The sequence below is a fragment of the Planococcus citri genome, chromosome 1, assembly GCF_950023065.1.
Source record: "Planococcus citri chromosome 1, ihPlaCitr1.1, whole genome shotgun sequence".
Lineage (NCBI taxonomy): Eukaryota > Metazoa > Arthropoda > Insecta > Hemiptera > Pseudococcidae > Planococcus > Planococcus citri.
Genome location: NC_088677.1, coordinates 47,459,744 through 47,483,384, shown reverse-complemented (window position 1 = coordinate 47,483,384; position 23,641 = coordinate 47,459,744). Strand labels below are relative to the sequence as shown.

At 32.7% G+C, this 23,641-nt stretch overlaps 1 protein-coding gene across 1 annotated transcript; it reads right to left on the bottom strand.

Annotated features, from left to right (window-relative positions):
• Positions 1–273: 273 nt before the first annotated feature.
• Atf3 (Activating transcription factor 3) lies at positions 274–23,641 on the bottom strand. The gene is made up of 4 exons (XM_065345565.1): positions 23,374–23,641; positions 5,860–6,408; positions 3,947–4,054; positions 274–2,891 (listed from the first exon to the last, which is right to left on the bottom strand). Exons 2-4 carry the CDS (start codon positions 6,346–6,348, stop codon positions 2,313–2,315), a joined length of 1,176 nt encoding a protein of 391 aa, XP_065201637.1. The 5' UTR covers positions 6,349–6,408; positions 23,374–23,641; the 3' UTR covers positions 274–2,312.

The following is a 23,641-nucleotide window of genomic DNA, read 5'->3' as shown; positions in this document are numbered from 1 at the left end:
GTATTTAAATTTCTTTCATACAAAAAAATGTATAGTCTCGAAAAAAATCTAGAATTTTATTACAGTGGTAGGTAATACTAACCACGGGGATTTTCAATTTCAAAAAAATGTAATTTCAATTGTCTCACGATTTCACCATCAATATTAAGACTGAAAGAAAAACTTTCAAAAGAAACTATTCATGATAACCGTCTTAACATTTCTCGAGTCCAGTTTTATGCAAGAAAATCCATGCTTCAGCTCATGATTTTCCAATGTAAGCAGACACAATAATTATGGTAGGTCGGTAATTGTATTTTTATAGAAATATCGAAAAAAAACAATGTAAAATTAACAAGTACATTAAAATAGTCGTAATAAATCGTTACATAAAAAATTAACAAAAAAACAACATTGGGTAATAAATTCAACAAAATACTTAGGTACGTAACATTCAACATGCAACTGCTTAAACGTATAGATATGTACTTGCATATAAATGAAGAACAATACAATAACTGTAACAAAAATTAGTGTAATCTACAGATTTAAAATCAATGCTTGTATATAAACATTAAAAAATGTAATATGTCAGAAGAATCAAGAACAAAGCAATTAACCAGCGAACCAGCATAATTTTAGTTAGGTACCTAGGTAAGTAGGATTTCAACTTTTAAACAAAAAGGTAAGTAATGAAACGAATACATATACAGGTGGTTCTTCATGTTGTTCTCTTAATTTGTGTATTGCACTGACTGAAATATGAATTTTGTCATTTTGTTTCATACCTGAATTTTTCAGGGAATAATTCAAAAGAAAATTATTATGATGATTTTAATATTCATAATATTGATACCGCTATGTTTGTATTCGTACGCAGACATTTTTTTCAATTAATTGGTTTCAATTCAACTATACTGAGAAACGGCCTACAGAAAACCTGAAGATGGTAGAATTTTGGTATATTCAACTTCCTACCCAGAAGAGCTGCAAGGTTGCGGAGTTCGAAGACGATGTGTTTTGCGCCTGCGGTTTGACAGATACTACTTAAATGACACGAAGAACCGTCTTGAAAAAAAAATAGGTAAAAATAAAATTTGTAATAATAAAATACCCAAAATCACGAAAATTCATTTTGAAAGAACACGAGTTGCATAAAATAATGAAACTCGTCATTTTTTATAATCTTATGATGAATATATCAGGGAAAACCAATAAACCTAAAATTCGGAGACGAGGTAGAGGAAGTTCCAAAAAAGATTTGAAAAATGTTTCAAAAAAGTTTATGGACCTATTGGGATAACTTTTTTTAAATCAATAACGTAAGGTATTGAAATTTGGTTTACGTCCCTCCTGAATACCTACTTATTTTTCATTTCTTTTTGTTCCGATTCAATCTTTATTTTTTTGAGTAACCTTCTTTATTTATTTTAACTCTTTTTGCTTTTCAGCAACAAGCGATTTAAATTTTACATCGCATAAATAAATTCTCAAAAGGGATTTTTCTTTAAATGCAAATAATTCAAAAAAGTCTCAACTCAAAACGAGAGTGAAAAACATTTTTCCGCTTGTAGAGGACACAAAAGACAAAGGATTTGTATTTGCATTTTGTTGCAAGAAAAAAAAACAAAAAACAAAGAAACATTAGAAAATATAAATATCCTAGGTCAATTTTTTCCTTGTCTTCCTAATTGTAAAAAAAAAAAAAACACTGTTGAACTTAAATTACCGGCTCGCAAATCTTATTGGACAAAACTACATAATAATGGTGCCGACATAAACATTTCGGCTTAACTTAGATATTATGTAAACGGTAAAAGTATGAAATGCAACAACCTCATTCGCGTACTTATTTTTTTTTAAGAAAGAAAAGAAAATAGGTAAGAAAAAAAAAGGAAAACTAGGTCTAATCCCAAATGTACCACTTGATAACATTATCAATGAAAGAGATCTGGAATAGGAATACCCAAATCTACATCCGTCAATTTAAAAAAAGAAAATAATCAAAAATGTGAAAATTTATCCAAATGCGAATATTATCCCGGCATTTTATTTTGAAAGCATACAACTTTATTCACACGATTAACATAAACAACGAGTATTTTTATTCATTGCAGGAACTAAATAGACTTAAAGGGAAACTCTTTTAGTTCTAAAAAACATAAAAAATAATAATTTTTACAACGGAATGTGAGCGAATGAAATACATTTATAAAAATGATAGAATTTCTAAAAGCTTTGGTAGGTAATGAATTTAAAATTTTGTTTTAAATTTCTCATAATACCTTAAAAATCCCGGCAAAAGTAAATATTACAAGTACGCATCGAAAATTTTAAACAATACAACCGTTTCCAGTATTGTTAAAATGAAGACTATCAAAATGATCTTGGCTCATCGGATCGTCTAAAAAATTATAATTCGGTAGTTGAGTAGCGCCGTTATTTTTATAATTATTCGCGTTTATAGACATACTGTGTCTGATCGGAAAACATTTATCCGCGTTCTTATAATTATTATTGTTATATTTATTTTTAAGCGTAGAATGATCGTTGTATTGATTATCAGTGGTACTCAACATAACCGAAGGATTTTTGAGAACATCTTGGAAATCGAACGTATCCAAGTGATGTAAATCAGGAATTATAGCAGTTTCCTGACAAACCAATGCAGATCTTTGATCGTTTAATTTATTATCATCGTTTCTGATGAACGAGGCCGATGGCTGGTAATTGGTGGAATTTGAAAATAATGGCGGCTGTTGGTAATCAACAACAGGTGACTGTTCAGGTGACGGTTTCATGCATGTTGGTTTGTGATACGTCAGCATACCCATCAGACTTCTTTTCTGTACTTCTAGTTCTTGTATTTGTGATCTCAGCTTTTGATTTTGATCTTCTAGTTCTTCCGATTCCTGTAAATAAACCAAGAACGTTCAAATAAAATGTCGAAATCAAGTTCGAATTACGGATCGGTACATTTATTAGATAGCGTATAGGTAATAGGTTGAATTGTCATTTTTTCATTTAACCTACATGTATAGGTAATTATTGCAAAATTTGATTCTTGTCGATAACTATGCATATTAAAATCGTCAATCAGGTTCGAAAGTTGCAATAACATCAGGTAAAATACTGTCCGCGCAGCGGATGAATTATCAAATCATCGTTAAGATTCGTTTTACAAGCCGTAAACATAATTTTATTAGCTAATTTGAGCTTTTATCTATGGATTGTGGTTTTTTTTTACCTCTTCACGTTGAGTAAATAGAGAAGAAAATCTACGAGAATAATTTAAGATCGGTAGGTGCATAATTTCACACAGATTTTTATTTTCAAAATCGCCATAAATCAAATTTTCAATGTGCTCGAGGTGTTGAGAAATATTATATGTATGTACATACAAATAAAAGAATAAAAGGCGAGGACAACTTACAGAATTTGTAATTTGACTTTTAATGCATCTACTTATACGAGTTGAATTTCATTTTATTCAAAAAAATAAAATATTAAAAACAAAGAAGCACAAATCGCAATTGAATGTCGACCTTAATTTTTGAAAAAATAATAATGATAGTATCATTACCTACATAACAAACAACGTGTAAAGGTGTAATGATAATATTGTAATAGCAGAAAAACTTCTGCGAATTTATCTCAACTTTGTGAAATAAAAAAATCGTCTCGCAAAAACGAACATTTCACGAGAAATGTTAATTTGTAAAAATGCAAATTGACGAATAAAAATTAAACTGCGTCACATTTCTCATAATGTATCACCCTGCTCCGAAAAAAAAATATATTGCTGTTTGAAGGCTAAAGGACCAACTACATAAGATTTCGCATACTCCATTAAATGAAAGAAAAATTAATGCGCTTCATTCTAAAATACATATTACATAAAACACGTGTAATTATGTATGATGTAGGTGGTTAACTGGGCATATTTCTCATTAAAAGGGCTACTTACGTGGACTAGGTGGTTAGTTTTTTCTCTTTTCTTCTGACGACACTTAGTTGCTGCTATTTTATTTCTTTCTCGTCTTCGTCGTCGTCTTTCTTCATCTTCCGGCGTTAGCTGTAAAGGAAATTAATTTTCGTGAAATGAACAAGAAACAACTTTGTTGAAATACAAGCAATCTTGAAAAGTAAACAAAACAAATGGAAAAAACACATCAGTCTAATTTTTCATCCAGGACAATCAAAGAGTTATAAATTTGGTGTCATAGGTGAACAATTTCATAGAGAAACAGTACAACCTAACGATTTTTTAATTGTTTAAATTTTAGAAATTTTGTATTTGTTTACCCCTAATTTTGATGCAGATGGATGTTTTATTACTTAAAACGTAGGTACATAGATATTAAATAAAAAGTACCCACTAATGAAAATGAAAGCACTTTTAGTAGGTACCACACAATAAAGATTTTACTGCACAATAATAAATACAAATAGTCCTAATATTTATTATACATTATACATGGGGATCCGCGATATAAAGGAAGAGCCTTTGTTCAAGAAAAAAGAAAGTAGCAAGTAGCAATTGGCAAGCGTATTGAAAAATGTGTAGAATTTAATCGGACGATTTTTTACTTAATCTGCAAATTGGAGGCCCTACAAATAAATTTTGCAAACGGAGGTTATAGGTAAAGTACCTAATTTAAAAAATGGTCGAGGAAATAGATAGTATGTCGAAAAGTGAACGAATTTCATTTTTATTTTTTTACCAACGAGGGTAAGTTTCAAATTTCAGTTTTTAGCCTTCACTAAAAAATTGTCACTTACGACGATAAATTTGTTCACTTTTGACTCTTTTTTTCAGTATTAATTTTTTTCAGAATCTACATATTTGTAGCTTTTTCGAGCAAGTTAAAAATACCTATACCTATACCCTACCAACAAAATTTTGCTTACTTTTCAATCTAAAATTCATCCTCATGATACAAAAATCCTTCGCAACTTGTTTTCTTTGAATGGAGTTCTTCTTTAATTTTTAGACAACCCAAATAATTAGGTACCCCTTTTTTCCTTTTTTGAAATACCAATGACTAATTGAAACAGGGGTGGACAATCATGAATAATATGTTAACGTTTAGGTAAGACAAGGGCTCACAAAATTGTTCATCATTTTTTCCATATTACCCATATATTAAAACAGATGTTTTCATTATTTCAAAAACTATAAACAATTTTGTTACAAATTAAGAGAATTTGAATTCATGGTTGGTAACTATATACATTACAGTATGTACAGTAAATTGTTTTCGTAGGTAATCTTATCTTATCATTAATATCTTAAATTTGTGTTTTCAAGATTAGTAAACGGAATATATGTACGACTGGTAGAAATGATATTTTCTCACTGCAGGTAAACGCTTTGTAATTAAAAATTGTTCAAACACGGTTGATTTCAACTTGACTGGTGTAAATTATTAGCCGAACATGTTGCTTAACTAATAGGTACATACACCAACACTATTATCAGAACATTAGGAAGATTTTAATAATTAAGATACGACTTCGAGTGATGTTCAATTGCGATTGGAAAAAGAAGTGCCTAATTTTCTTCGCTCCTTTCACACGATAACAGCCATTGATACGATATTTCAAATTAGACGTGGATGAAAAATAATTTTTCAACAAATAGGTAGGTAACTCCTCAGTCAGCTCAAAAGTCTACTCACCAATTACTTTTTTACTATCTAACGATGATTTCAACGTCCTATCATTAATTAACAGTTTTGCTATCAAGTAGGTAGGGTAGGCAATATAGGTATAGATACGTAATTTATACTCTTAGGTATTACCATCACTCATCAGTGTTAGCAAAACTGTGAAGGGGAAATGGTAAGGTATAAAAATGAGAATGATGGCTATACTTACACCACACAAACTTCCGTTGAAATCACCATTCATGCTGCTGTCGTCTTCATCGTCAAAGCTACTTTCGTCATTCCGATGTGCGAATTTATCGGCTATCGCGCCGATCCCGATAGAATTGACCGGAGTACTAGCATTCGAATCGTTTTCGCTGGAAGACAAAGTATTCTGTCTTTTTTTCTGCAACGTTAATTTCAATTCTTCTTTAATCAGTTGAGAACACATGCTTTGCACCCTAGGCGGGGATGTAGGTGAGTCAACATTGCTGCTGGTACTGCTGCAAGTGTCGGCTGATGCGTACTCGGAGGGCGATAATATCTTATCTTCTGCTCTGCCGCTGCCTCCTCTAACATATTCGAACGGATTCGTCAGAGCCATTATGGAATTAATAATTTCCGGAGTTTTAGGCGTCGTCGTGTTATCTCCTTGCGATACCGATAATCTATCGAACTCGGCTCCTGGAGCACAGCTCATATCGTTCAGATTATACATCTTTCTCTCGATATTTCAAATCTGCGACTTATATAGCTCAATTGTTCATTCCATTAGAATCTGCAACATAAAGAGTTTAGAATTAACGAGGATGTTATAAATTTAGACATTTCGAAAGGTGGATATATCTGCGAAACTTCGAATGTAATGTCGGTCTAGGTACCTATAGACCTATAGACCTGGCAATTTGTTTCATAATGTACTTATAGCGTTCGTTTGCAAAATTAATTTTTTTTTACGAGGTTTTCTTTTTTTTGTAAGCAATTTTCAGGATCAAGTCAATTGAGGTTAATTACACAAGCATGTGGGATGTAAATTTTGATCATTGATTAGGTAAATTTGATAATCTATTGATGATGGAATTGATGAAAGTACTTCGTCAAACGATAACAAAATACCATTATAATTACTGAGAGGAAGGACTTGAAAGTTTTCAAGATGGTTCGGCCTGATAATGTCCTGTAAAACCCGCAGGATTAACATTTTCACAAGAATTGCAACCCTAAATCGTCGTTTACTTTCAATCATGAAAATTTTCGAACGAGATTTCTTTGGAAAAATAATTGATGAAACTTGTTTATCATGAGTTGGAAACATTGATAAAATTTGAATTCTCGTTGAAAATTCAAGGTTTACCAACAGCGTTGCTCTTCCGGTAATTTTCCATGGTTTCGTTTCTCTGTTCAAATAATAAGTCCCACTTGACCAAATTTGTGTTATCTATCCAGGGCACAATCGATTGATTTGAATAATTACTAAATTTCGGTCTACAAATGCAGGCATTTACTATGCGGTATGTAGAATATCATTCATACATAAAATTGACCACAAGAAAAAAATACCTATGTACTTAATAACGAACCTTGAAATTATGAACTCAAATAGAGAAAAAGGCGGCGAAATTCACCTAGCCATTAAACTATCAGAAGAAGAAAACTGAATGAAATATTTTCAAGTCTGGTGAACTTTACTCTCTATGGAAATAAATGTTTCATATTCCACCCAAGTAAAAACGTGCATCTTCGATGTCTTGGTAAATTTCAGGTATACCTAAGTACCTAACACGTTTCACATTGATTACTGGTTTCTGATATATGATTTAACGGATATCAAGTAAATATCGATGAATTTTAATACTTGCGCGACTCATTAATAAAGAAGGTAGGTACGTGCATCTTTATGGCTTATCACAGGAGTGTGAAAAATAACACGATGAAATTGTCATAAATCGTAAAATACTTCCACGTTTGTCCGGCGGATGATGGAAATGACAGTGACACTCGTGGACACCTCGATGGACTCGGCACAAGCTGTAAGTTTAATTACCTAACCGTCATCGCTGCGCGCACCTCGCGGGTGAGATTAATTAACCAAAAAATAGGTAATATTTGATTGGGCGAACAGAGGCAAAAGGATAAAGGGGAGGGTGGGCATAAACAAAAACGCACCGCACGATTGTGTTAAAGCTAATAAAACGTGTCTGCGACAAGGCCAGCTGTTGGCAAACTTCCCACGCTTCTCATACACCAATACTGAATAGACGAGAGGAGTGCAACTAGTTTGACAAATGTTGTTGTTGTTTGCACATGTATACCTAAAAAACTCTCGCAGAAGAGACTCCTTGACCCAAGGTCAAACATCATTATACATTTTATGCTCAGTAGGTACTGCACTGCACCGTATACCACTGCGACCCCCGCGTATCAGATTCTAGTCTCTCAACAATTTCATCTCCTAAATGGGTTTTCGACCTGATTGATCGCGATAGTGACTGATATTAGGAAGACAAGACTGTCTGCGGTGATCGCGATCAATGGATATGGAGACGTTTTTACAATTTTTCGAGTAGCTTGCCATCCAATATTGTATTTTATTCTTAAAAAAAGTGATACTAACTACTCAGGCTGAGGACGAGGAGTTGAACTTGAATCTCAGAACAATAAATACCTACCTGGATATTTGAACTCGGTAATGACGAATCAACGAGATTCGATATGTCATGCGTATAGTGTGTCTGTGTACCTGTGTTAGTGTGTACCCATACCACATTATTATTTAACAAATTTCTGGAATTTTTTCCGATGACGGGAAGGGGGTAGGAGAGGCCATCAGGGATCGTATTAAAAATCAAACTCAGCGTCTTCAAATTATTAACAATCATTGTACCATTTCATTTTGAATTTTGATAGGTTCATTCACCACAGCAATGTTGAGATGCAATTTTGGAAATTATGGTTTGTTAAAAAGTACCTGGATGAAAACGTATACCTACCTATCTACAATACAATTCTTAGAAAGGGTCTCTATAGAAGTCTAGTGTGACCAAATAAATACCTAGGTGAAATCGGCTCCTTTGTCCAATTTTCTTCTTAATGACCTCGGATGATGTCTCTTGATGAAATAAAATTCACCAGAAAATTTTGATCTCCTACCAGTCCTACCCATGCTCCTCCCTCCATTTTTTTACCATTTCATTCCGTTATTTCGAAAAAAAAATTTATTTCGGTAAAAATGAAAGAAAATTTCTGTTCTTTGGCACACAGTTCGATTTCGTACAGGGGTATGTATTTACATTTTTTTCTGCATTTTGTGGTTCACATTTTCATGATTTTTTTTTACCATTTAAAGTTCTTAAATTGGGGTGGTTACATGGTCAGGGATATGGAAAATGTACCGTTTCACATTGAGAAAAACTGGTTTTACGATGTTTTCGTAAAACTCAAGTTTGATTTGAAACACTTTCAAAAAAAAAAAAAACGATCAACTTTAATAATTGTGTTTTTTTTGCAATGATAAAAATTGAAATTTTTTGGTTTGTAGTATAGGCATATTAATGCTTTTTGATTTTTTTTTTTTAGTTTTTGTAAGCTTTAAATTATGTACTATAGGTATATTATAGTTTCGCCATTTTTATATTATGTAGTTAGTAGAATTTTGGCATCGAGACTAGGTAGCTATGTTACGATTTTCTAAAAACTAATTATATGTACGAAATATAGTCGCATATAACGGTAACTTTCAATTGGACGCGTTTTTGTAAATGTTTGCCAAAAAATATCAGCTCGCAAAAGCGCAACGTGAGAATGAAAAATTGAAATTTATTTCATATCAATGTACCATGATGTTTACTACATTTATAAGTAAGTACGTGTACATCACATTCACTGGACCTAACAACAAACTCTTTGTCTTCCCACCAAAGATCAAAGTTCTTAAAAAACAATGGCTTTAGGGCTACAAGTAGGCTATAGAGGGGATTAATTATTTTAATGGGCTGGTCGAGATGAGAAAAAAATAAATAAAACAAAAATCATCCGAGATGTCTAGTCGCGAAAAATGTGTTCAACCTACGATCATCCGTGTTAACTATTTAATGTTCATCGCCAAGACTTCGATTCTACCGCAACAAATAGGTGATTCCGCCTTCGCTCTTTTGTTTCACATTACTCGTAATTTAAAATTTTTCCTGGATACAGCCAGTAATTCATTCGACTTTACAGATCCGTTGATAAAAATCTTCTTCATGTGCTAGGTACCTTACCGTCTATTTAGCATTATCTTTTGATCCTTATCGGATAGAACTCGACGAATTTTCAAAATCTTCGTAAATAAAACGGAGACGGTAGGTAAGTAGGTATACCGGAAAGATTTATTAATTTTTGAGACACATTAAATATTTTCGCTGAGGCGACCTTCGTCGATGTTTGTTTTTATTTTCAAGTGTTTCGTTGCGAATGGTAGGCACTTGAAATATGTGCCAATACCAAAAAGAAACTAAACTTATGTAAGAATGTATCACGAACAGAGCATGGCCTACTACGAGTATTTTGGATGTCATCAATTTCAATGATCACAGTATTTTTACTTTTTTTTTCTCTCCGCACGTGATCTTTGTCACATGCATATTGCATACCTACATTAGACTAAAAAAAAATACATCGGATATTGGTCGTAGAGTCGTCAAAATTAATACATACATAATTAATGAATAAACATAATAATTGGTATTGGTCGCGAGCATACAGCAAGAATTTACGCTAAAAATAGATCAACCGGGTTATTTATAAATGTAAAATTTTATGTATACTACAGTCAAATTGTTCCAACGTGAAGATATGCGTAAAATGTTACGTATTTCTCGGTTATTACGCTGATGCTGTAGAATTCACCGAAAGAAATTATTACCTACGTCGAAATAGTTTTCTTTTCTCGGATTACTTATTTCAGTTTTCGTTAGTATTTTCGTTCTGAATTTTGTCATAATATTAAGAGATTTTGATGCCGACTCATGTAGTAATGCTCGGTTGAACCAGTCACATTTCAGTCCAGTAATTAAATGAGTTCTAACTACTAAAGTCTAAATGGTTGGCGAGATATTATTACCTACTTATCAATAAGTATGTGAAGTTGAATTCGTTTTTAGAAAATTTTTCAACTTTTGTAAGATAAAATTCAAACAAATACAGCAATGTCTTGGAAAAATCAATTGAGATTTGAGTTTGAGATTATCTCCTCTCCTCTCAACATGGCACTTCGTCACGCTTCCGTATGATTAGTCTGAATCTGTGCAATCACAGAGCTTTAAATTTTTTAAAAATTCAGTCAAGTATTTTTATTCTATGTAGTAATCCAACCAAATCTAATTGTTTTATTGGACCCTCTGTTCTGTTGTATACGCATAGACTTAGAATATTTCACGTCGATACCTTATCAAAGAAAGAGGGACTCAGGGAAAAAGAGTCTAACATTGGTCGAATCATCTCCTTCTGAATTCACTTGAAAATTGTGCCAAGTCTTCAGTGGTTACCTCTGAAACAAAATTCTGATAGAACGCATCTAGATGTAAGGGAAAGTAGGTAGGTATAGGTACATTGCAATATTGATAGGTAAGTGATACTTGAGAGCGTTCTCTATTAAATATACATTTGTATTATGTACCAGGTAAAAGAAGCAATTTTAATGCGGTCCCTATTACTTACGCCTACTGGCTATATACATACATCATACATACATACATTTCGACTTGAAAACTTTTCCTGGGAACGAAAGAAATAGCAATTTTGCATTTTCGATTTCCAATAATCAGAAGCATGAAAATATTCGTCGATGGAACATATTATTTTTTATTTCAATAGAAAACATCATCCAGTTCTAAGAAAGGTGACAATTACAAAATTCTCACTCGACATTTCCTCGTTTCACCGCTGAATTTTCTCAAAACACAATAAACAATTAGGTAGCACCTCATCGATACACATGATCGTATTCTGCCTACCTAGCTACCTACCAAGTACCTCTACCTACCTACTTATTGAATAGCAGATCATGATCAATGCGAGGAATTTTTTATTAATAGGGTTCAGTATGATTATCGCTGATTTATCAAATTTTTCCTCAAGACTTGGAACTATGTAGCTAGTTATGAGCACATTAGCTAACTATTGTGTACTAGTATTAAATGAGCACGTTTTGTGTTGGACAGGTTCCGAGCAGAGTAAGTACATACATAGGTACCTATATTTGTTTTGGATTTTTTTCTATCTAAAGTATTCAATCTCGATGTTAATTACGTTGTCTTTTTTTTTTTTTTTTTCGTTATTCAAGGGTTAATTTCTTTCTTGACAAGCAAAGTACCTAATCCATAAACGTAACAGAAACATCAAAAGGCTATTCAAATTCAAGGTGAAGGAGTTCAGTACTTTTTAAAACATTCGTTGTGCCAATTTTTTTCAAAATAAATCGTTTTGGAAGAATCGAGAAAAACGTCTCGTTATCATAACAAATGTACATTGTAACACGTATTACGAGCACTAGGTTGTACACCAGATGTCCCATTGAAATTTGTCTTCGTTCGGGTTACATGTATAGCCTAGGTTACGAAAAAGTCGAAAATGATTTTAGGATTGGTACGAATATGCCTATACAATATACCTACATGACCTGTTCATGCGTAAAATCCAGAGATTCCACCAAGGGCAAGGCCACCTTCATTTTTTTATTTGGTGAAATTTGGTGTGCTCTTGAAATTTGCGCGATGATTTTTCATTTTTTTTGAATATTGAGTGTAAGTAACGTAATGGGACACCCTATACAATGATGACGAAGGACCCTACGTAGTACGTACTACGTTTTTATATTAGGTAAATTGCAAGCAAACAGTGAAGTAGGTGGAGGGATAATATTAAAAAAATGTGTATAACGCGGTTGGAAAAGTACCAACTAAGCATATCGCATTTTTGATAAGAAGCTGGTAATACTTGACTTACCATACCCACCATCGAGTAGGTACACGTCTAAGTAAACTGATAACGCATAATTTTGAGTGTAATAATGACATGTTTCGAGCACACGTACATGTAGGATTACGAAACAATCGTACTTACTATACCGTACGTATCTATAGGTATTATAGGTAGGCAGGTATAAGAACAGACGTTCTGGCTACAGAGTACAGGCATAATGCACCCAAGCCATATTCGAATAATTCTTTTAACCATCAGTTTTGATTTCACGATTATGTAGGAAGCTGAGCTTACATTAGAAATTTTTCAAACATGAGATCGTATCACAGATCCAAAGCCAGAATCGATGACCTTGACAAGAAACGAATATCGCGGGGTAATGTGAGCAAATCTCGTTGGATCATTCGGTGATTTTTTCGGAGAGAATCGAAAACACTATTATTATAGGATTTCCCACTGAAGAAATTAGTACGTCGATTCATATATTTGCAAAATTTATTGAATTAATTTTACTGGTAATATTACGCAAAAAAAAGTGCATCATATAGGTAATTAGGTACCTACCTACATAAGGGTATCTGAACGTAAGCGAGCGGGTATAACAAATGATTCATTGTGACAAAGTGCTGCGCATTGATTACGAAGAAAAGATGATAAATAATAAAGGGAAATTGGTATCATGAAACTGGTAGGTTTTTACAGCTATAAGTACTAAGTAGTTACCTACATCAAATCACCCAGCGATGAAATGAAAGACGGACTACGAGAGAGTGTACCTACATCTTTAAAAAACCAAAATTACCTACGTAGGTATATAAAGAGGTTGTTTTACAAGGCGTTGGCGTTGGAGTTGACCAATCACAGCTAGCGACCGAAAAACACCGTAACTTGAAATTTTTAATTAAGTACCTTCTCTTTTGGAAATCTCGAAAAAATAACGGGTTGAAAATATTATTAAATTACTATTTTTAGAACCTCTGAAATTAAAAATGGAAGTTACTGGGCTCTCCGATTAAGTTTTCAAAAAAAATAATTTAAAAAAATTGAAAATTTGAAGCAATTATTTATTTTACTTTTAGACGTACATTATTGAATAAAATGAAAAAAATGAGATATTGCTTCGAATGCTCAAATCATGCTGAAAATACGTATAAGAAGATAAATTAGGTACCTACATTATAACAATAGCATAATTGGAAATAGATTAGATACATACATACGAGTAGACATTTTTTTGACATTTTTTTTTGACACTCGTACTTATTAGTAACTAGTAAGTCTAAGTACATATTATTCTTCAAACTCCAATTCCGTACTTGAAGGATTTTTTGAAATTTCATTGTCATCTGGACAAAAACCTTACCAATATTTTTGCAAGTAATTACAGCCACGTCAATGCAGTACGAAGATTATCATTTCATTCGTAGCACTAGCACCTGTAGTAAGGAAGATTTCTGTAAAACATCACTCTCACTAAGTCACTATCCATCATTCATCACTCTTATCTACTGGTGCTGAAATCATAATATTGTGCACTTATCTACCTAGTGACACAATACCTGAATTGAAATTACACCGGTACCAAAATCAACGACTTTCCTCCGACATTAATAAGGTACCTATTCGTATTAACCCGACGAATAACGTAAGTTAAAACGACGCGATATTAAAATAATACCTTGAGCTGTCCGTCTATGGAACATTAAACACACAGTCAATAATTAAACTGGTCACGACAATGTGTTAAAAACGTTTTTCTCCCTTTTAATATTTTCTCAAGTCGAATGATTGTAATTAAATTTTTTTCGTAGGCATATATATACCCAGAGACCGAGACATCTAGGTGCATGAGACTGAATAGGTAACTTTACGCGTGGCTCAACTTGATGAATGAAGAAATTTTTAAGGGCAACAGACAGACTGATGGATTACCCTATGCATAGGTATAGATACGTCTTTCTATTCATATGTACAAAAAAACAGCCCGGGGAATTCCGAGTAGCAAATTAGTTTACCTAGGTAGTAGGTAAGGTACTAGTTAATCTTCATGGAACTTGGAACAGAATTTCCCGTCCCTGACAGCCTGGCAGGAGTATGTTTTTAAGTCACCATATCTAGTTGGTTATAATCTAATTATCATTTTAAAAATTAGGTAGCTATCATTTTTCCAAATCACTTATTAGGCTGGTTGAATTTTTTTTCAATCAAATTTATAATTTTTATTCAAAAATGTTAACTTTGTATTCTATTTTACATCGTCTCATTGTTGAAATTTACTATCGAAGATGGCATCGAATTAACATTTATCCGGCTTCAAATTCAAGGTTGAGGTTATTTACACTTAAGGAATATATTTGCGAGTTATCACAATAGTGAAATAAATTCTTCCAAACTACTAAGAATTTGTAGCTAGACTTACTTTATATCGCATGAGTAGGGTATTCACTGAAACCATATGTACGAGTACATCGCGTTTATGGTCTGAGAAATATTAACGAAGTATTTATAGCGTTGGTGTATCGTAGATTTGGTAGAGTTACAAAGTTTCTCTACCAAACGAGTTTTAATCAGCGAGAAAATTTTTGTCCTAATTTTTTTTCTTCGTTTTGAATCAAAACGCCTGATACACGTGGTACAGAAAAGCACACTGTCTTCGGGTTAATCAACATTAAATTGAAATCATTTTTTCATGGCTATTAAAATGTTATTGCTGTTACCCCATCGTCTAGTACATTATGATGCTTTTCAAGTGAAAACTACAATTACTCACTTATTCAATTTCAGTTTCTACGAATGCAGGAATGCATATCATACCCGGTATGCATTAAACGTACATATGTATTTTTATGGAATTTTTATTAAACGGATAAAGGCGTGCAGCCCTCATACTACTCATGGTACCTACCTACATCAGTTGGAGAGTAAGGTCTATACTTTTAATTCCTTTGGTAGAAATGTTTATAAAAAATTTTAAAAACAAAAAACATAAAAAAAAAAACAAGTAAACTGAAAAAGAACTTCTCAGTACTGACCGATTTTGCTTTTTATTTTACCAAAGTATGGAGAGTGGGGTTCTACAGAGCATCTCGAAACATTTCAGTTGCCTAAATGGAAAATTGGGAACCTGCGGGAATATGAATTTTCCAAAGATCACAAAAATTGATGAAAAATTAAATTACAGCTGTTGTATGTACGCAGGAGAAACATACATACATTTACGTAGGTACATAGGTAAGAATATTCAACTGAATTAAAATCTACGTTAGAGACCCAATTTTGGCATAAGCGAGGACCGAGGAGTACATAAACATACAATAATACGTCTTAATAATTAGGGCAACTCAATACATTTTTTTGAATGTTTTTTTGTGGCATTCCGATAACAAGCGTTATACAATCATTTTACGTTTCAGAAAATTTCCTTTCAAATAAGCCTAACTTCATTTAGAATATTTTTGAATATTTTGGGAATTTTTACAAAATTTTGATTTATATTATTTTGAAATGTATTCTATTTTTCAAAACGATTGATGATTTTTGAGGTTTTAAAATAGGTACAATTTTTATTCGATCTTTTTGTTCTACATATTTTGTGAATAATGCAGGTAGGTAGGTACATATTTCAGAAAATATAACTCAATTATGTGTGTAGCAATATTTTCGTGTAGTGCAGGTCAAGACGAATAAAACGATACCCATATTGAATTCGCATATTTTCAAATATTTTCAGGGTACATATTCGAATATTTGGGCAATAAATCACTCCGAATAATCAAATAAAATATTCAATATTTTACTCGAATAAGAACATATTTTGGATTACCTATCCTAATAATAATTATAGGTACATATTTTGAGGAGTTCAATTTTTTTTCGAATTCCATCAATGTCCAAGTGGCTCAACTGAAAATAAAAAAATAACCCAAACAAATCCTTTTCACAGACAAATGAAACTATCTCTCGTGAAAGGACATAAGAATCATACTAAGTATATATATCGTCAATGCAAACTTTTGTATTGATGCATAAAAAAATTAACAAAGGAAGCAATGCCACTATCAACTATCAACAACACCGCAACAATAAGTACGAGTATTTATTTTTTTCAATAAACGCTGAGTACGGAAAACGTGAATAAACCCCCAACCATCTTGACCCAAAGGGTCATACGTTACGCCATATCTGCAAGGTTTGTCACTACAATAGTACATTGTAGGCACAAAATCTCGCACGATTATGCGCGAGCGTAACGATGAAAAAATTTGCATCCAGATTTACTCGGATTCGCCATCGTCACACAACACACAGAATCCAACGCAAATTTTAAATCACGAGTGGTAGCAAAAAACCGAAATGGGCTTCGTGCGAGCTGTGTCCTTTGGATGTGTGAGACTGAAACTTTTTTTTCATAACACCTTCGAGTCATTATTAGTATGTAATGTACCTACTACCTAGGATAGATATGTACACAAGCTCATTAAAGAAGATGAATGTGTTGCTTAGATCGTGAGTTTGGCTTGAACGATTACTACGTAATAATCAATATTATAAAATTACGATTGATTTTAATCATTCGGCATATCTTTATTAAAGCGTTTAATGATGTGGTTTTACAAAATCTCACCTGCAGCAATTTTAAGGGTGCTAGAGTGAATTACGACCGTGCACTAAAACGGAACTGAATAACTTATTCCATTAATCTAGCTGACATAATAAAGCCTATTAGGTACCCAGTACCTATCATACCTACAAAGAGAAGGTCAATTTCTTCGTAATTTTTTTCCACATATAAATAAGTATACCTACCGTGATTTTTGGGATCAACCTAACGAGTTAAAAATGCTATAAATTATCAAGTACATAATAACGATAATAATAATAATCGATGTGTTTCAAATTTTCTAATTTTTCAACTCAAATTAGCTCACGAGGAAACAAACAGAAAGCGTATACTGTCGATAGGGAAGAAGTGATGAAGGAGTGCGGGGAGGTAATTCACACATCGCACTTCCAGGTTATCTAAAACGTGTCTATTTTGTAAATTGAAGGGAAAAAAATATTTTTATTCAAACTGAATAATTCTGTTTATGGCTCGTGAGGCCCTCAAACGTTTAGGATCTCCAGCAATTTTGAACTAGGTAGGTAAAGGTATAGTAAGTGGGTATCAGTATGTACGAGTATGTACCTACTGACAATGAGTAGGTAATTTAAACTACAGCGATTGTAAAATGAAAATTGTAAGAAATATAATATACTGATTATGACTTGTTGTAATAATGATTTTTAATTCTTTTTAGAAAAGTTAAAAAAAAATGTTGTTGCCAATTTGAATGGAAGATGGAATGCCAAAAAAAAAAAAAAAAAAAATGCAAAGCAATGAAATTTTCCGCAAAACAACTCACTGAGGTAGGTATTACGCAGGAAAATTAAGAAATGTACCAAGGTATCATTTTTATGACGCTGCTTTCTGTCAGCTTGCTAACGACGGACGGCACAGCAGTGATAGTCGCCGATCAGAACGAAACTTTGCCTAACGTATTGTTATTATACATGGAAGAGCAACTTGTAGCTGATAGTAGGTATTTAGTTTTTCTGCGAAGAGCGAGAGCCTAATCTGGAAATTGAAGGGGCAGGGGTATAAATGGATTTTCAAAGATCCAATTTTTGAGCATGGATTTTGGCGTGAGACAAACAAAAAACGTTCTCTGTCACAATTTCCTATCTGTAAAACTGAAGGTGCTACGTGCAAATGAATTTTCAAGGATGCCCCAAAATTTCTGTAAACTAATGTTTCTGGGGCTCCTTTCAATTTAAAAGTTAGACAATTTCAGGAAATGACATTTTTCGCTCGTTTTGAAAAGTTACACAAGAATTTACCTTCAAAATTGACAAAAGTTTAACCGAAAAACTTACTAGGTACAAAAAATGTATTCTGATCGCAAAATATGGTTGCCCGTAGCGCCTTCAGTTTTAGAGATAGGCAATTTTCTCAGAGAACCTTTTTTGTTCGTCTCTATAAAAAGTATGCCAGAATTCATAGTCAAAAATTGTATTTTCGAAAATATACACCCCTGCCCCTTCAATTTCTAGATTAGGCTCATCGCAGAAAAACTAAACATCAGCTGCAAGGTTGCTTTTCCATGTTCAACACTGATCGGCGATTATCGCTTCTGTGCCTTCCGTCGTAATAGAGAAGCGATACCATACGTAAGTACGTATTCGGTAAAATTCTCGTTTCATTCAACTTCTGTATGTAGGTACCTGACTTCCGCTTTCCCATAAAGTACCAACCAAAAATTAGCTAGATAGGTAACAACTGTGTAGTGTTTGATTTGCTCAGAATCATAACGCCTTATAAGATCATAAACTAATTTATCTTCAGGAAACCATGTACCCATTCATAATACGCATTCTATAGATCACGCTTATTTCTTTCGGTTTGGTACCGTATCCGCTTACAAATTTACAATTTATACATTGATTCGAAATTTTTTTCGAGAATGCACCCGACATTTAAATTTTACATTGACCATAAAATTTTGAAACATAAGTGACCTTGCATAGCACTCGTACACATAGGTACTGAGTACTTGCAAAATACAGAAACTAGAAACGTTTTATTACTTATCAGTTATCATCCTTACCTAGCTTTGAACTGACTGGGTTGGATAAAGTTTGCGACTTCTTTTAGTCGTAGGTATGTGTTAATACGTTTAATTTCCCACTCTTTGTTTTCAAAAAAGGTACGTTGCAATTACTTTTCAGTTTTTACCTTTTATTTCAATATACAGTCAGTAGGTAGGTAAGTAGGCATAGGTATTAAAAAGTCTGTTATTTTCAAGTTGTTAGTTGTCAATCGAAAATTACATGTTGATTTTATCGCTGATTTCAATCGATTATGGTATGCGAATACAAGGTGGAAAACCTACGATATTTGCAATTTGATTAGCAGTAAGTACTAGTTTCTATGATTTCATTTTGATCAAATTTGATACGATTACGATTGCCTACTTAGTAGCTACCAAGGCGAATTTTTGGGTCAACACATACACAAGTAGATATTAAATTCCATTGACAAGAGTTCGCGACTACTACAAACTATTCTATGACTTAAATGTTACGTACATATATTAAGCCCTAATTCATACACTTATGTATTTCTGTCGTCTACGAATGCGATGAGGAAACGATCTAGTCTCCAGAAAAAAAAATCCTGGTCGTATTTTCGGTTATAACTCTGTCTAAACATCGACTTAAACACACGCATATGCATGATTTTCGTTCTTGGAATCGTATAAATTCCATCTATGGCTATAAAACGACGTCAGCCAATTTCAAAACAAAAACACATCGTGTTATGCAGCCTAATCCTCCATTATAAGATCTTATACAAAAAATGAATCAAGTAGACTAGGTACATAGGTATACCCGGTATACCTACAGTCATACATTTTTTTTTTTTTTTTTGCAAGTAGGTAAGTAGATACATACAAGTAAATAGAATCCAATTGAAAAGTTTCAACTTTGGATCTATTTTTTTACAACTAAAGAGAAAATTGTAATCGATCGGTGTGACTTGGTACCATAGACAATAGGCATCGAGCAGACCACGAGAGTGTTATGTTTTGTTTGCAGAAGGAAAACAAGTTTTGACAAGTACAAAGCACGTTTTAGCCCTTTGAACGATTCTCGTTCCGCTGACTGTGTTTTTTAAAACGAGCATAGAAAAATAAAGATGAAAGCTTTCTTCTTGTTATAAATAATACATCGTGTCGTAAACAATTAATTACAAAAAGCAGAACTACCTAAACTCTTTAAAAACATTTTTCGTACAAGCCTTAAACGATTATAATCGCTGTCGTAGGTTTGTAGAGAATAGAGATGGTTAAAGATTCCGATAAAATAGGTAGTCGTAAGGTTATTATAAAAAGTCGTCATTGGGCATACATAAGTGCCTACTGCCTTCATAACAATTTCTAAATCAAATGAGACTTCTCCCTTCAAATAGGTATGCCTTTGTCTGGCACGGATAGGATAAAATAATGCCGAATAATTTGTTTTACATGTTATACAGACATACCTATAGATCATTGCACTTGAACATTTTTCAATTTTTTTTTCATTTTTGTTCTTTTATTTTTAGTTATTTTTAATGAAATGATACGCAGAGTTCAATTTTTTTCAATAAACAAACGCCAATTTTTACTCAATTTTAGTAATAATCTTTCCCTCCGTATTATTTTTTGATAAACAATCTCTGATATCGTTCTAACATCGCGAGCTTCGTAAACGGTGCATGCCTAATTGCCTATTATCATACTTATCTACTTATTCATTTCATTCTCATTTTTACGTTGATTTTACCCAAATGAAAACTAATTTGGACAAATAAATACCTATAACCTATAAAAGTATAAAATCATGATTTTTTGAAAGGAAAAATGAAAATCAGAAGTGAGGTTGAAAATCCAGGAAGACGTGAAATCTGTGGTCAAAAACACAGATTTTTAAATTCATGATGGGGCGAGGAAACATCTTTCAACATCCCTGGATCCTTGTTCCGCTTGTAGGAGGTACCAAAAACAATAATTTCCTAGGAGTAAAAAATAGATTTCACCTCCATAAGAAATCGTGGTACTCAAAGTATGATGATTGATTACTCAGAAGAAAAAAAGAACCAAATGAATTGCTGAAAAGACATCAAGAATTCCCTTCGGCTCCCTATACTATTTTATTTTTATACATCAAACCTGAAAAAAAACTACGATTTTTTATAATTTAACTGAGAAACCAAATTTTAAGAGGTTCAATACCATACTTTTTCAGCTATTTTCTAAGTACCTAATTCACTATATGTATTCTAAAAACTTTAATTTTTTGGGTCTTTCAGGAGATCGGAGCCAGGGAAACCTCCTACTACCCCCTCTTCAACCCTTTATCGTCTGCTTTCAAGAATAAATTCCAGCAAAAAGACCCCAAAAACACGTAGCAAAAATTTGATATTTTTTGTAAGTACATACGTAATCAATCCTTTTCCCTACAAAAAAGTTCAAAATTTGAAAAAAATTATATAAAAACAATTTTAGTACTTTACTGTACTTGAAGGGTAGGTTTTTGTGGCACAATTTTTTTTATTCACTTTTACTTTACTGAAGAGATTGAAAAAATGAAAAAAAAAGCATACATAAATACGAGTACTTTTTGAGCTTGCATAATAGTACCTTCAACTAAAATTTGCTTCAAGGTAAAATAAATCAGATGTTCATACCTTTTTCAGGAAAATTGAAAAAAAGGCATGACCAAATATGAGACGATTTTCGAAAAATTTAAATAAAAATAATTTCTCGGGGCAAGTTACAAATTTTATACTGCAATTGTGGAACCGCATGTTATTACTACTCGTAGGTAGCCTATGTCTATACACCTACATATAATAGATGTTTCATTCATTTCTTCGCAGATAAAACAACCGAATAAAATTTTCAAGGAAACATCATGAACAATATAAGTACATATGTACTACTTTTATATAGAACCGCTCTAATAAATTTATAGAAATCAATGAAATCATGAAATCAGAAAATTAGTTTGTCGCCAATTTCAAATTCTGAAATTCATTCCTAGAACAATTTAATTTGGTTTGTTCCCCAGTTCTGGAAAAATAAACCATAGCCTACCAAAATGAGTAAGTATAGGTAGGTATGGTACCTACTCCAATATAAGATGACTGGAGTGAGCACAAATTTTGAAAAAATGAATAAAATTTCGACCAAGTTGTTTTCTAAATTGTGGGTAACTAAACTTAATTTTTTTTTCAACAGAGAAACAGAAAACAAAAATTCAAAATCTCTCAAAAGGTACCTTCAGAAATAGTATTCATTGATTTAGAACTATCACCAGACACTTATTGGAGTTGATGTAGAATAATGGCAGTTCTGTGTTCGTGTAAACATTTATGACTGAATTCCTGGTAATGTTACCAACAAAGTAAGGACCTAAATTAATCTATGTTACTGCATTTTTATTTGCAGTAATAAAACATGCATATCTACACTATGTTGTTTTGGAAATTGACGTCACTGGGAATGGGAAACTTATAAAAACTCTCAAGTTTCTCGTCAAACCGTCGCATTTAAAAAATAATCTCGAAGGTTTTTTGTATTTTTTACTCGAAATAGTGTAGTAATAATTTACACGCTTGATACGAAATTAATGTCAACGATTAAGGCAGTGAATTATTCTCAAGACAAATATCGATTCAATAAAGGTAGGAGGTTTCCGTTTTGAACCCTAAATTTATGATCTTTCGTAGAACGGTTGTTTTTTTTTTAAATCTACGTAAGTAAGTAAATTTCTCAGCATGAGTGAAGTACATACTTTTACACAAAAACGGGAATTCAAAAAAATTAATATCTATGTAAGTAGTTAAACTTCCGATTTTCGTGATTAATTACACATTTTGTACAAAAAGCAAATGTGTAGGTACCATGTTGGTTTTTTGTCACCAGGTGCTATAATTTTACTAAATGACAAATTACACTGTAGACAACGGTTTATCCTTAATTCGATACTTTGTATTTTATTACTAGACCTTATAGTTGGTAGTTGGTACCCGATCCGATCATTTTTTGTTTCCAGCAAGCATCCAGCTCAACTCGCATTTCTTTTTTCGCTCAATTCGAAGTACAGAATACAGATAATAAGTACGGCACGTTTTTAGAAATTACAAAATTTCGCCAACATCTCATTTAAAAATCAAAATATTTAAAATCCACCCACTTACTTATAGTAATCATCGGTAACTGATTCCTAAACCCGTTCAATTCACTTGCAACCGGTTAAAACTCGTTCTCCGACTGTTTCACAAAATACTTGAATTCTAAAGCTCGCGAAATAAGGCAAAAAATTTATTAACAAATTAAAACTGCGTTAATTGAAATAAAACGAACTAAATGTATGAAATAAGATGAAAAAAACTACACACAACGCTACCTCGCAGTTTCGAAGTTTACGAACGACTATAAACACCCGTCGACAGATGATAACAAGTT

Excerpts from the sequence above, each read along its gene's own strand:
- Atf3 (XM_065345565.1), bottom strand. The coding sequence starts at position 6,348 with ATGTATAATCTGAACGATATGAGCTGTGCTCCAGGAGCCGAGTTCGAT. Across the intron at positions 4,055-5,859 it reads TCAACGGAAGTTTGTGTGGT|CTAACGCCGGAAGATGAAGA; the intron begins GTAAGTATAGCC and ends TTTCCTTTACAG. Across the intron at positions 2,892-3,946 it reads AAACTAACCACCTAGTCCAC|GAATCGGAAGAACTAGAAGA; the intron begins GTAAGTAGCCCT and ends GTTTATTTACAG.